Raw genomic sequence first — 12,969 nt, 5'->3', positions numbered from 1 at the left:
AAAGACAAAACAGAAGCTCTTATATTTGGCACAGATGCACAGAGAGAAGAACTTTCAAGCAGGCTTGGAAATCTGGCTCTACAGATTAAACTAGAAGTAAAAAACTTAGGTGTTATCCTTGACTGTGAATTGAATTTTAAAAGTCATGTCCACAACATTACAAAGATAGCCTTTTATCATTAAATAAACATCGCAAGAGTCTTGCTTTTAATTAACTCAACTTTTTATTTGCTCTTTACTGTTTTTACTACCTGTTTTATCTTTCTTATCTCATGATTTTACCTCTTTTTATCACTGTAGTGTTTTTTATTGTTTATTGTATTTCTTTTTTTCCCTTTCTTTTAATATTTTACCTTAATAAATCATATTCATTTATACTCAGAGCACAGAGAAACTTTCAGCAGATGAATGTGACCATACATCATTCTTCAAAGTGAAGATGAAACATCCAAGTGAAATAATAAGAAGAACACATTTTTGAGTGGAGGGGGACTTTAAGTTTTTGCCACAGTGTTGGGACTATGTTGATGTAGAGTGAAGTGTTTGACTACACTAAAATATCTACAAATATTAAAATCACTTCTGCATTTGCATTTGCCAACAATTAAAAAACAATGAACTCAAATACAGTATGTGCAGAGTATAGATAATTCAGGAAGGATATAAAGGACTGTTGCAATACTACATTATTTTATTCTGTATTTAAATTTTAAAGACATTAAAGACATTCATATTTCTTTCAAATTAATATATATATATATATATATATATATATATATATATATATATATATATATATATATATATATATATATATCTCTTTAAATACGAAAAAGTGCTTGAATTATTCAATGTCACCTAGGTTTAGACCCCAGCGATGGCAGTTTCAATCGACAGCATAGATGGTAAATGAGGATGGGTCTGATGGTCTGGTCTCTGATGCCATAGATTAGAGCACTCAGACATCTTGGGAGAAGGATAATACATACATAAATAATACTCTGGATGCGCACAATTGCTACTCTTTTGAGGTTTTTTGACATGGCAATAATCAATGGGTCATGTACAGTTGAGGAAAGACTGAGGCCCAGCTGCACCAGGTGCAGCAGCAGTGTGTTACGAGCTTTATGGGCTGAAGCTTTGTCTGTGGAAGCTGACCTGGCTGCTATAATCACACCAATATAGGAACAAGTTACTGTCACACCAGCTGATACAAACAGAAAACAAGTGAAGGCTTTGTCATAATGATCAGACATTGGGCTGAGAAACATGGCTGTGTCAGAGCAATAGTCTTTCATCTGCAGGCTCTCCAGTTCTTCAAATGGAAAATCTAACAGCAAAAGAACTCGGATGAGAACATTTAGTGAACTGACTGCCCAAACTACAATGATGGCCACTGCTGTGTTTCTGATGGTGATGATGGTAGCGTGCCTCAGTGGGTAGCACACAGCTACATATCTCTCCAGAGACATCACCACCAGTGTGAGAGGAGACACTTCATTTGTGAGATCAGCGAGCATGGCGAGAACACCACATACAGGATAGGTCAGCCATATTCTACAAGCAGACAGTAGATACAGTAACTGGCTTAGTGCCATCTGCACAGTGTCTGCAAAAAGTAGATTATACAGAAGAATATAACGGGAGGTCTCCCTAAACACAGACTTACTCCTCAAGGTGAAAAGCATGATCCCATTAATGAAGAGAAACACACAGCATGGCAGTGTAATTGGAGCAGAAAACAACACAATTTCCAGCAGTCTCCGGTACTGCAGTCCAACAGTGATGTTGGTCTGAGATGGAGTTGCATTTGACATATTAGAGAGACATTTATGGGACCCCTGTGAAAATGAGATAATATATCTGAAGGGTTTTACCCTGTTATACAGTAAATTTGACTAACTGGAAAACACATTTAAGATCTCAAAAAAAAAAAACATAAAAATTTCGATGCAATATATGACACAAAAGCACAATTAAACAGTTTTACATGTTCACATGTAAAACAGAAAATAACCCACATACATGTTCCCTGTGCCGACAGTTAGCAGGTTAGAGGCCGTGCTTGAGTCCATGTGGGAGGAACTGATCTGCAGGGTTTGCCTGGCCTTAAATGCATTTTAAGATCTCAATCCTCACACCCACTTCATGTGATACCATGACATGTAAGTATGGTAACTAGATCAGTAATGTTAAACAGTGATGGATGATGTAATCCCTTTACAACTCTTACTCAATACTCTAGTTCATGTCATTGTATATTCTGTTGCCTGGAGATTCAGTAGAGAAGCCTGGTCCAGCCCTCACTAAGGTGGATAATCAGTCTGCTCCTGACAGAAAGTCCAGCATTCTAATAAAAATAGGCTATTTTGAAGTGGCTGGTCCAGGAGATAACTGTGTACATTCTAGAGTCTTTCCTACTGTCCACATACCCTGCCGGCCTGACTGCAAGATACAAAGCTGTAACTCTAAGTAACAACGACTCTCTTCTAATGCAACTGCTGTTATGGTTGTTGGAAAATATTTAGGATACCAGTATACTTTTTCTTAGCCTGGCATCGCCAAACTCGGACAGGCAAGTTTATTTACATTGAACATTTCATTAACAAGGCAGCAGCCAAAACACCTGCAGCTGAAACACACTACTCCCATTCAAATGAATGGGAGGACAGGCATTTTCGCCTCACTGTCTGAGTTGGTCTGAATACAGTCTTAAAAGTTTCTTTCCCCTTTGTCTCAGTTTTCACATGACCCGTGACAGACTGTCTCTCTCTCTCCCTCTCTCTCCCTCTGTCTCGTTTCTCATTTCAGAAATTAAAACAATTGGCACCAGACGCTGACCCTCTTCTGACCCTAGTCCCCCCGTTTTCAGCCACCATCTTCAGTTGACATTTAACATAAACATTAAGTTATCACCTCACGAGATATGATCCTCTACAGCCTTGCGCCCTGAACATTCTCATCATATTTGACCGGATGGAACTGCTTCAAAGGTTTCCATGCCTCCCATGGCCTTCCATTCACCTCACTTAATGTCGTGACCCTCTCCAGGTTTATCACATTCGCCCATTTTATCCTCAAGATTAAGTCTTCCACTATACAGGTCTACATCAGCGGAATCAACTTCTTCATAAGACTGTCCTCAGGAGCACCGTGTCCAGCCTTGTCCCACTCATACATCAGCATGTTGATCAAAGGTCTCTGTAAGGCTGAACCACATCTCTTGCCAAAATGTTCGCCCCTCACTTCAGACCTCCTTGTCACTTGCATCAGAACTCTCTGTACAGGTTATCAATCCCCTTACATTGATAAAGTCCTGGAATCCATGTACCTACTGGCGTTCTTCGGCTTTCTGCACTGCCCTGAGTTCACTGTTTCTTCCCCCAACCATGATCCATCTAGACACGCTACAATATCCGACATCTCCATTTATTCATCTGACACTCTTATCTACCACCTCAAACAAAGCAAATCAAAATGTAATGTGTTCTGACCATGAATAACTATGGAAAAAATATATATTCCTATTACAATACCTAGCCAAAGTTATAATTCTAATGCACTGTATTGAACACTTAACGCTCTCTACATTAGACCATAGGGATTTAGATTAAGATAAACTTTTGATTAACTTTTCGCAGAAAACAAGGACTGTGGATTTTGTCCCCCATCACTTATATTGGATCTTTTAATTACCAGTATAATGCCTGAATAAGCAGCTGAGCATCTGTTGTATCAGAGGGCTTGGTAGATTTATAAGAACACAGTCTGATGGGTCAAACATTTAATATTAATACTGGGATTTCACAGGAATGCTCCCCAAGTTTCCAATATAACAAAATGAGGATTGTTTCTTTTAAAACGCCTTTGTGAGTTTGTTGGTACAGTTTGTGATATTGTATGAATGTAATTATCTCAGGTTGAAGTCACAGATTAGGATAAAAGTTCAGATTGAACATGAAACTTCAGCCATGTAAATACTTGCATCTGACACTGTAAATGACGTTTTATATTCAGTTTGAAAGGTCAAGTCACAAATGCACAGTTGAATCCTGTTTTCAGTCAACATCATTAAAACAGTCACACTGATGTTGGCCTCTGTTCTCTAGAGCCAAGGTTTTTGCATTGTGGGGATTTTGAATATTTGATGAGCAATAGAGCATACATGGTTATTTTATGTTAAAAATATTTTCTAGTTGTTAATGGAGGAAATAAGTATTGAAACAGATCAAAAATAACTGGTTCATCTTTGAGTGCTGCTGTGTGCCAAGCTCCAACAATGTGAACCAAAATCCAAATTCATCTCATTTGTTGAATGTTCCTTTGAAATTTCAATTCAGCTCAGATATTGTTTTACAATGATTGACCTTTCACTTCACTCTCCCAATCATATAATAATCATATGTATTATGATATGTAATAATTGTATGTATTAATCTGTCTATTGATGGAACAACTAATATCTGGGGTAAAAATGGAATTACCACCTTAAATGAACTTTATATAGACAATAAATCTACAATATTTAAACATTTCATTGAAAACCCCTCACTTGGATTTCTTTAAAGATCTCCTCCAGATGTGTATTAATTATAGAAAAATCATTTGCTTTGAGTAATATTTGTGTCTGATGTGTTTTTCCACAAAAAAGTGCAAATGCTTTGTTAAAAGTCCTTAAAATCAGAATCAGAAACAGGTTTATTGCCAATTTATTGACGTTACCTTGGTGTTGTTGTTCATAACAATCAAAGTTAAAAGGTAAGATAAAAATCAATACCCATACAATGTATGAGAAAAACACAACTACCATAAAAGACAGGTGATATAAATATATACATAAAATTAACAATTAAAATATAGTAAATATATACAGTACATATATATAAACTGACATCTACTCCTTCTCTCTATTGAATATGAATATGCAAATTTTTTGAGGTTCAAAAGTTTACCGTAAAAACTTATATTTATTCATACTCATAGCACAGAGAAACTGTCAGCTGATGAATGTGAAAACAAACTGCACATACATCATTCTTCACATCAACATCCAAGTGAAATAATAAGAAGAACACATTTTTGAGTGGAGGGGGACTTTAAGTTTTTGCAACAGTGTTGGAACTCTGTTGATGTAGAGTGAAGTGTTTGACTACACTAAAATATATACAAATATTAAAATCACTTCTGCATATTGCATTTGCCAACAATTAAAAAAACAATGAACTCAAATACAGTATGTGCAGAGTATATATAATTCAGGAAGGATATAAAGTACTGTTGCAATACTACATTATTTTATTCTGTATTTTAATTTTAAAGACATTAAAGACATTCATATTTCTTTCAAATTAATATATATATATATATATATATATATATATATATATCTTAAAATAAGAAAAAATGCTTGAATTACTCAATGTCACGTAGGGTGAGACCCCAGCCTTGGCAGTTTCAATCGACAGCATAGATGGTACATGAGGATGGGTCTGATGATCTGGTCTCTGATGCCATAGATTAGAGCACTCAGACATCTTGGAAGCAGGATTATACATACATAAATAATACTATGGATGCGCAAATGTGTTACTCTGTCTAGGAATTTTGACATGGCAATAAGCAATGGGTCATGTACAGTTGAGGAAAGACTGAGGCCCAGCTGCACCAGGTGCAGCAGCAGTGTGTTACGAGCTTTATGGGCTGAAGCTTTGTCTGTGGAGGCTGACCTGGCTGCTATCATCACACCAATATAGGAACAAGTTACTGTCACACCAGCTAATGCAAACAGAAAACAAGTGAAGGCTTTGTTATAATCATCAGACATTGGGCCAAGAAACATGGCTATGTCAGAGCAAAAGTCTTTCATCTGCAGGCTCTCCAGGTCTTCAAATGGAAAATCTAACAGCAAAAGAACTCGGATGAGAACATTTAGTGAACTGAACACCCAAACTACAACGATAGCCACATCTGTGTTTCTGATGGTGATGATGGTAGCGTGCCTCAGTGGGTAGCACACAGCTACATATCTCTCCAAAGACATCAACACCAGTGTGAGAGGAGACACTTCATTTGTGAGATCAGCGAGCATGGCGAGAACACCACATATAGGATAGGTCAGCCATATTCTACAAGCAGACAGTAGATACAGTAACTGGCTTAGTGCCATCTGCACAGTGTCTGCAAAAAGTAGATTATACAGAAGAATATAACGGGAGGTCTCCCTAAACACAGACTTACTCCTCAAGGTGAAAAGCATGATCCCATTAATGAAGAGAAACACACAGCATGCCACTGTAATTGGAGCAGAAGACAACACCATTTCCAGTAGTCTCCGGTACTGCAGTCCAACAGTGATGTTGGTCTGAGATGGAGTTGCATATGACATATTAGAGAGACATTTATCGGACCCCCGTGAAAATGAGATAATATATCTGAAGGGTTTTCCCCTGTTATACAGTAAATTTGACTAACTGGAAAACACATTTAAGATCTCAAAAAAAAAAAACCCATCAAAATTTCAATGCAATTATGACACAAAAGCACAATTAAACAGTTTTATCCTTAGAACGGTAAAAACCCATCATCTTTGCAGAAATGTCTGTTGAGTTCACATGTAAAAAAGAAAATAACCCACATACATTCCCTGTGTCAACAGTTAACAGGTTAGAGGCCGTGCTTGAGTCCATGTGGGAGGAACTGATCTGCAGGGTTTGCCTGGCCTTAAATGCATTTTAAGATCTCAATCCTCACACCCACCTCATGTCATACCATGACATGTAAGTACGGTAACTAGATCAGTAATGTTAAACAGTGATGGATGATGTAATCCCTTTACAACTCTTACTCAATACTCTAGTTCATGTCATTGAATATTCTGTTGCCTGGAGATTCAGTACAGAAGCTCGGTCCAACCTACACTAAGGTGGATAATCAGTCTGCTCCTGACAAAAAGTCCAGCATTCTAATAAAAATAGGCTATTTTGAAGTGGCTGGTCCAGCAGATAACTGTGTACATTCTAGAGTCTGTCCTGCTGTCCACATACCCTGCCGGCCTGACTGCAAGATACAAAGCTGGAACTCTAAGTAACAACGACTCTCTTCTAATGCAACTGCTGTTATGGTTGTTGGAAATTATTTAGGATACCAGTATACTTTTTCTTAGCCTGGCAACGCCAAACTAGACAAGGCAAGTTTATTTAGCAACAAGGCAAGGTGAGACAATGTGCAAAAGGAACACACAATATAAGGACACTTAAATACAATCAAAAACAGTCATTAGAGACCTGCGGTTTTCTGGGAGTTTGTTCAGATATGTGGAGCATAGATGCCCTAGACGACCTGAGAGGTCTGGATGGTTCACAACATAACAGCAGACCAAAAGTGTATTTTGGCCCTAAACCATTCAGTGCTTTATAAAACAACAGCAGTATTTTAAAATCAATTCTTTGACAGACAGGAAGCCAGTGTAAAGATCAGAGAACTGGAGTTATATGATCCACTGTCTTGGTCTTAGTGAGGACTCAGGCAGCAGCATTCTGAATCAGCTGCAGCTGTCTGATCAATATTTTTAGGGAGACCTGTGAAGACGGTGTTACACTAGTCAAGTTTACTGGAGATAAATTCATGGACAAGTTTTTCCAATTCCTGTTGAGACATAAGTCTTTTAATCCTTGATACATTCTTCAGCTGACTTTGTAATTGTCTTAATGTGGCTGTTGAAATTCAGGTCTGAGTCCATGATTACACCAAGATTTGTGGCTTAGTTTGTGGTTTTTAACATTATCGATTGAAGCTGAGTGCTGACTTTTCATTCCTCTTCTTTGGCTCCAAAAACAGTTACTTTGGTTCTATCTCATGCAGGCTCCACCCCCTACTGGACTCTATGGGTAATACTCTCGTCCAATCACACATATTTTGAGAAAATATTCTGGCTGGGCGTGTAGCTGGTCAAGGCAGTTACAGTCTGGGTCTGTTGGTTGTTGCTGTGGATTTGAGAATCCATTGTAGTGGGCTTAATGTTCAAATACAGTAAAATGGGTATTAGACTGAGATATATAAACAATCATCATAGACCTTGTCCCCATTGAAATTGCAAACAATAAAAAAGACAGAAAACTTTTAATCAAAATGTGTTCTGACCATAAATAATTATAGAAACAATATATATTCCTGTTGCAATACCTAGCCAAAGTTATGATTCTAATGCACTATATTGAACACTTAACATTCCCTACAGTAGACCATAGAGAATTAGCTTAACATAAACTTTTAATTAACTTTTTGCACAAAACGAGGACTGTGGATTTTGTCCCCCATCACTTATATTCGATCTTTTAATTACCAGCATAATGCCTGAATAAGCAGCTGAGTATCTGTTGTATCAGAGGATGTAGTAGATTTATTAGAGCACAGTCTGATATTGACCGGCCTAATGATGGGTCAAACATTTAATATTAATACTGGGATTTCATAGGAATGCTCCCCAAGTTTCCAAAATAACAAAATGAGGATTGTTTCTTTTAAAACGCCTTTGTGAGTTTGTTGGTACAGTTTGTGATATTGTATGAATGTAATTATCTCAGGTTGAAGTAACAGATTAGGATAAAAGATTAGATTGAACATGAAACTTCAGCCATGTAAATACTTGCATCTGATACTGTAAATGAGGTTTTATATTCAGTTTGAAAGGTCAAGTGACAAATGCACAGTTGAATCCTGTTTTCAGTCAACATCATTAAAACAGTCACACTGATGTTGGCCTCTGTTCTCTAGAGCCAAGGTTTTTGCATTGTGGGGATTTTGAATATTTGATGAGCAATACAGCATACATGGTTATTTTATGTTAAAAATATTTTCTAGTTGTTAATGGAGGAAATAAGTATTGAAACAGATCAAAAATAACTGGTTCATCTTTGAGTGCTGCTGTGTGCCAAGCTCCAACAATGTGAACCAAAATCCAAATTCATCTCATTTGTTGAATGTTCCTTTGAAATTTCAATTCAGCTCAGATATTGTTTTACAATGATTGACCTTTCACTTCACTCTCCCAATCATATAATAATCATATGTATTATGATATGTAATAATTGTATGTATTAATCTGTCTATTGATGGAACAACTAATATCTGGGGTAAAAATGGAATTACCACCTTAAATGAACTTTATATAGACAATAAATCTACAATATTTAAACATTTCATTGAAAACCCCTCACTTGGATTTCTTTAAAGATCTCCTCCAGATGTGTATTAATTATAGAAAAATCATTTGCTTTGAGTTATATTTGTGTCTGATGTGTTTTCCTCAAAAAAGTGCAAATGCTTTGTTAAATGTCCTTAAAATCAGAATCAGAAACAGGTTTATTGCCAATTTATTGACGTTACCTTGGTGTTGTTGTTCATAACAATCAAAGTTAAAAGGTAAGATAAAAATCAATAACCATACAATGTATGAGAAAAACACAACTACCATAAAAGACAGGTGATATAAATATATACATAAAATTAACAATTAAAATATAGTAAATATATACAGTACATATATATAAACTGACATCTACTCCTTCTCTCTATTAAATATGAATATGCAAATATTTTGAGGTTCAGAAGTTTTCCTTCTGGACACCAGATGTCTCCACCTTCACTGTAAAGTCCATTCTCAGTGTTTGTGCACTGCAGGCTTCAAGTTTCCACATCACACTTGTGTAAACTGCATATTGGACCACGCTGGCTCCAAACTAGTTGTGGTGTCATAAATCATGCTTGTAATAATATACTTTAAAAACTTATATTTATTCATACTCATAGCACAGAGAAACTTTCAGCAGATGAATGTGAAAACAAACTGCACATACATCATTCTTCACATCAACATCCAAGTGAAGGAATAAGAAGAACACATTTTTGAGTGAAAGGGGACTTTAAGTTTTTGCCACAGTGTTGGGACTTTGTTGATGTAGAGTGAAGTGTTTGAATACATTAAAATATCTACAAATATTAAAATCACTTCTGCATATTGCATTTGCCAACAATTAAAAAACAATGAACTCAAATACAGTATGTGCAGAGTATAGATAATTCAGGAAGGATATAAAGTACTGTTGCAATACTACATTATTTTATTCTGTATTTTAATTTTAAAGACATTAAAGAAATTAAAGACATTCATATTTCTTTCAAATTAATATATATATATATATCTTAAAATAAGAATAATGCTTGAATTACTCAATGTCATGTAGGGTGAGACCCCAGCCTTGGCAGTTTCAATCGACAGCATAGATGGTACATGAGGATGGGTCTGATGATCTGGTCTCTGATGCCATAGATTAGAGCACTCAGACATCTTGGGAGCAGGATTATACATACATAAATAATACTATGGATGCGCAAATGTGTTACTCTGTCTAGGAATTTTGACATGGCAATAACCAATGGGTCATGTACAGTTGAGGAGAGACTGAGGCCCAGCTGAACCAGGTGCAGCAGCAGTGTGTTACGAGCTTTATGGGCTGAAGCTTTGTCTGTGGAGGCTGACCTGGCTGCTATCATCACACCAATATAGGAACAAGTTACTGTCACACCAGCTAATACAAACAGAAAACAAGTGAAGGCTTTGTTATAATCATCAGACATTGGGCCAAGAAACATGGCTATGTCAGAGCAAAAGTCTTTCATCTGCAGGCTCTCCAGTTCTTCAAATGGAAAATCTAACAGCAAAATAACTCGAATGAGAACATTTAGTGAACTGAATGCCCAAACTACAACGATAGCCACATCTGTGTTTCTGATGGTGATGATGGTAGCGTGCCTCAGTGGGTAGCACACAGCTACATATCTCTCCAGAGACATCAACACCAGTGTGAGAGGAGACACTTCATTTGTGAGATCAGCGAGCATGGCGAGAACACCACATACAGGATAGGTCAGCCATATTCTACAAGCAGACAGTAGATACAGTAACTGGCTTAGTGCCATCTGCACAGTGTCTGCAAAAAGTAGATTATACAGAAGAATATAACGGGAGGTCTCCCTAAACACAGACTTACTCCTCAAGGTGAAAAGCATGATCCCATTAATGAAGAGAAACACACAGCATGCCACTGTAATTGGAGCAGAAGACAACACCATTTCCAGTAGTCCTCGGTACTGCAGTCCAACAGTGATGTTGGTCTGAGATGGAGTTGCATTTGACATATTAGAGAGACATTTATTCGGACCCCTGTGAAAATGAGATAATATATTTGAAGGGTTTTACCCTGTTATATGGTAAATTTGACTAACTGGAAAACACATTTAAGATCTCAAAAAAACATAAAAATTTTGATGCAATTATGACACAAAAGCACAATTAAACAGTTTTACCCTTAGAACAGTAAAAACCCATCATCTTTGCAGATGTCTGTTGAGTTCACATGTAAAAAAGAAAATAACCCACATACATTCCCTGTGTCAACAGTTAGCAGGTTAGAGGCCGTGCTTGAGTCCATGTGGGAGGAACTGATCTGCAGGGTTTGCCTGGCCTTAAATGCATTTTAAGATCTCAATCCTCACACCCACTTCATGTGATACCATGACATGTAAGTATGGTAACTAGATCAGTAATGTTAAACAGTGATGGATGATGTAATCCCTTTACAATTCTTACTCAATACTCAGTTCATGTCATTGTATATTCTGTTGCCTGGAGATTCAGTAGAGAAGCTCGGTCCAACCTACATTAAGGTGGATAATCAGTCTGCTCCTGACAAAAAGTCTGGGATTCTAATAAAAATAGGCTATTTTGAAGTGGCTGGTCCAGCAGATAACTGTGTACATTCTAGAGTCTGTCCTGCTGTCCACATACCCTGCCGGCCTGACTGCAAGATACAAAGCTGTAACTCTAAGTAACAACGACTCTCTCCTAATGCAACTGCTGTTATCGTTGTTGGAAATTATTTAGGATACCAGTATACTTTTTCTTAGCCTGGCATCACCAAACTAGACAAGGCAAGTTTATTTAGCAACAAGGCAAGGTGAGACAATGTGCAAAAGGAACACACAATATAAGGACACTTAAATACAATCAAAAACAGTCATTAAAGACCTGCAGTTTTCTGGGAGTTTGTTCAGATATGTGGAGCATAGATGCCCTAGACAACCTGAGAGGTCTGGATGGTTCACAACATAACAGCAGACCAAAAGTGTATTTTGGCCCTAAACCATTCAGTGCTTTATAAAACAACAGCAGTATTTTAAAATCAATTCTTTGACAGACAGGAAGTCAGTGTAAAGATCGGAGAACTGGAGTTGTATGATCCACTGTCTTGGTCTTAGTGAGGACTCAGGCAGCAGCATTCTGAATCAGCTGCAGCTGTCTGATCGATATTTTTAGGGAGACCTGTGAAGACGGTGTTACACTAGTCAAGTCTACTGGAGATAAATTCATGGACAAGTTTTTCCAATTCCTGTTGAGACATAAGTCTTTTAATCCTTGATACATTCTTCAGCTGACTTTGTAATTGTCTTAATGTGGCTGTTGAAATTCAGGTCTGAGTCCATGATTACACCAAGATTTGTGGCTTAGTTTGTGGTTTTTAACATTATCGATTGAAGCTGAGTGCTGACTTTTAATTCCACTTCTTTGGCTCCAAAAACAGTTACTTTGGTTCTATCTCATGCAGGCTCCACCCCCTACTGGACTCTATGGGTAATACTCTCGTCCAATCACACATATTTTGAGAAAATATTCTGGCTGGGCGTGTAGCTGGTCAAGGCAGTTACAGTCTGGGTCTGTTGGTTGTTGCTGTGGATTTGGGAATCCATTGTAATGGGCTTAATGTTCAAATACAGTAAAATGGGTTTTAGACTGAGATATATAAACAATCATCATAGACCTTGTCCCCATTGAAATTGCAAACAATAAAAAAGACAGAAAACTTTTAATCAAAATGTGTTCTGACCATAAATAATTATAGAAACAATATATAT

General features: G+C 37.1%; 3 protein-coding genes across 3 annotated transcripts; all 3 read right to left on the bottom strand.

Moving 5' to 3' along the window:
• Positions 1-854: 854 nt before the first annotated feature.
• On the bottom strand, positions 855-1,598 carry LOC137196256 (odorant receptor 131-2-like). Its single transcript, XM_067609129.1, has one exon. The coding sequence runs from the start codon at positions 1,596-1,598 to the stop codon at positions 855-857; it is 744 nt and encodes a 247-aa protein (XP_067465230.1).
• Positions 1,599-5,422: 3,824 nt separating this feature from the next.
• LOC137196255 (odorant receptor 131-2-like) lies at positions 5,423-6,385 on the bottom strand. The gene has a single exon (XM_067609128.1). It carries the CDS (start codon positions 6,383-6,385, stop codon positions 5,423-5,425), a length of 963 nt encoding a protein of 320 aa, XP_067465229.1.
• Positions 6,386-10,233: 3,848 nt separating this feature from the next.
• Positions 10,234-11,196, bottom strand: LOC137196254 (odorant receptor 131-2-like). Its single transcript, XM_067609127.1, has one exon. It carries the CDS (start codon positions 11,194-11,196, stop codon positions 10,234-10,236), a length of 963 nt encoding a protein of 320 aa, XP_067465228.1.
• Between the last annotated feature and the right edge of the window lie 1,773 nt (positions 11,197-12,969).

This window comes from Thunnus thynnus, chromosome 13 (assembly GCF_963924715.1).
Source record: "Thunnus thynnus chromosome 13, fThuThy2.1, whole genome shotgun sequence".
NCBI lineage: Eukaryota > Metazoa > Chordata > Actinopteri > Scombriformes > Scombridae > Thunnus > Thunnus thynnus.
Note: the sequence above shows the minus strand (reverse complement) of the source record. Positions and strands in the feature narration are given on the sequence as shown.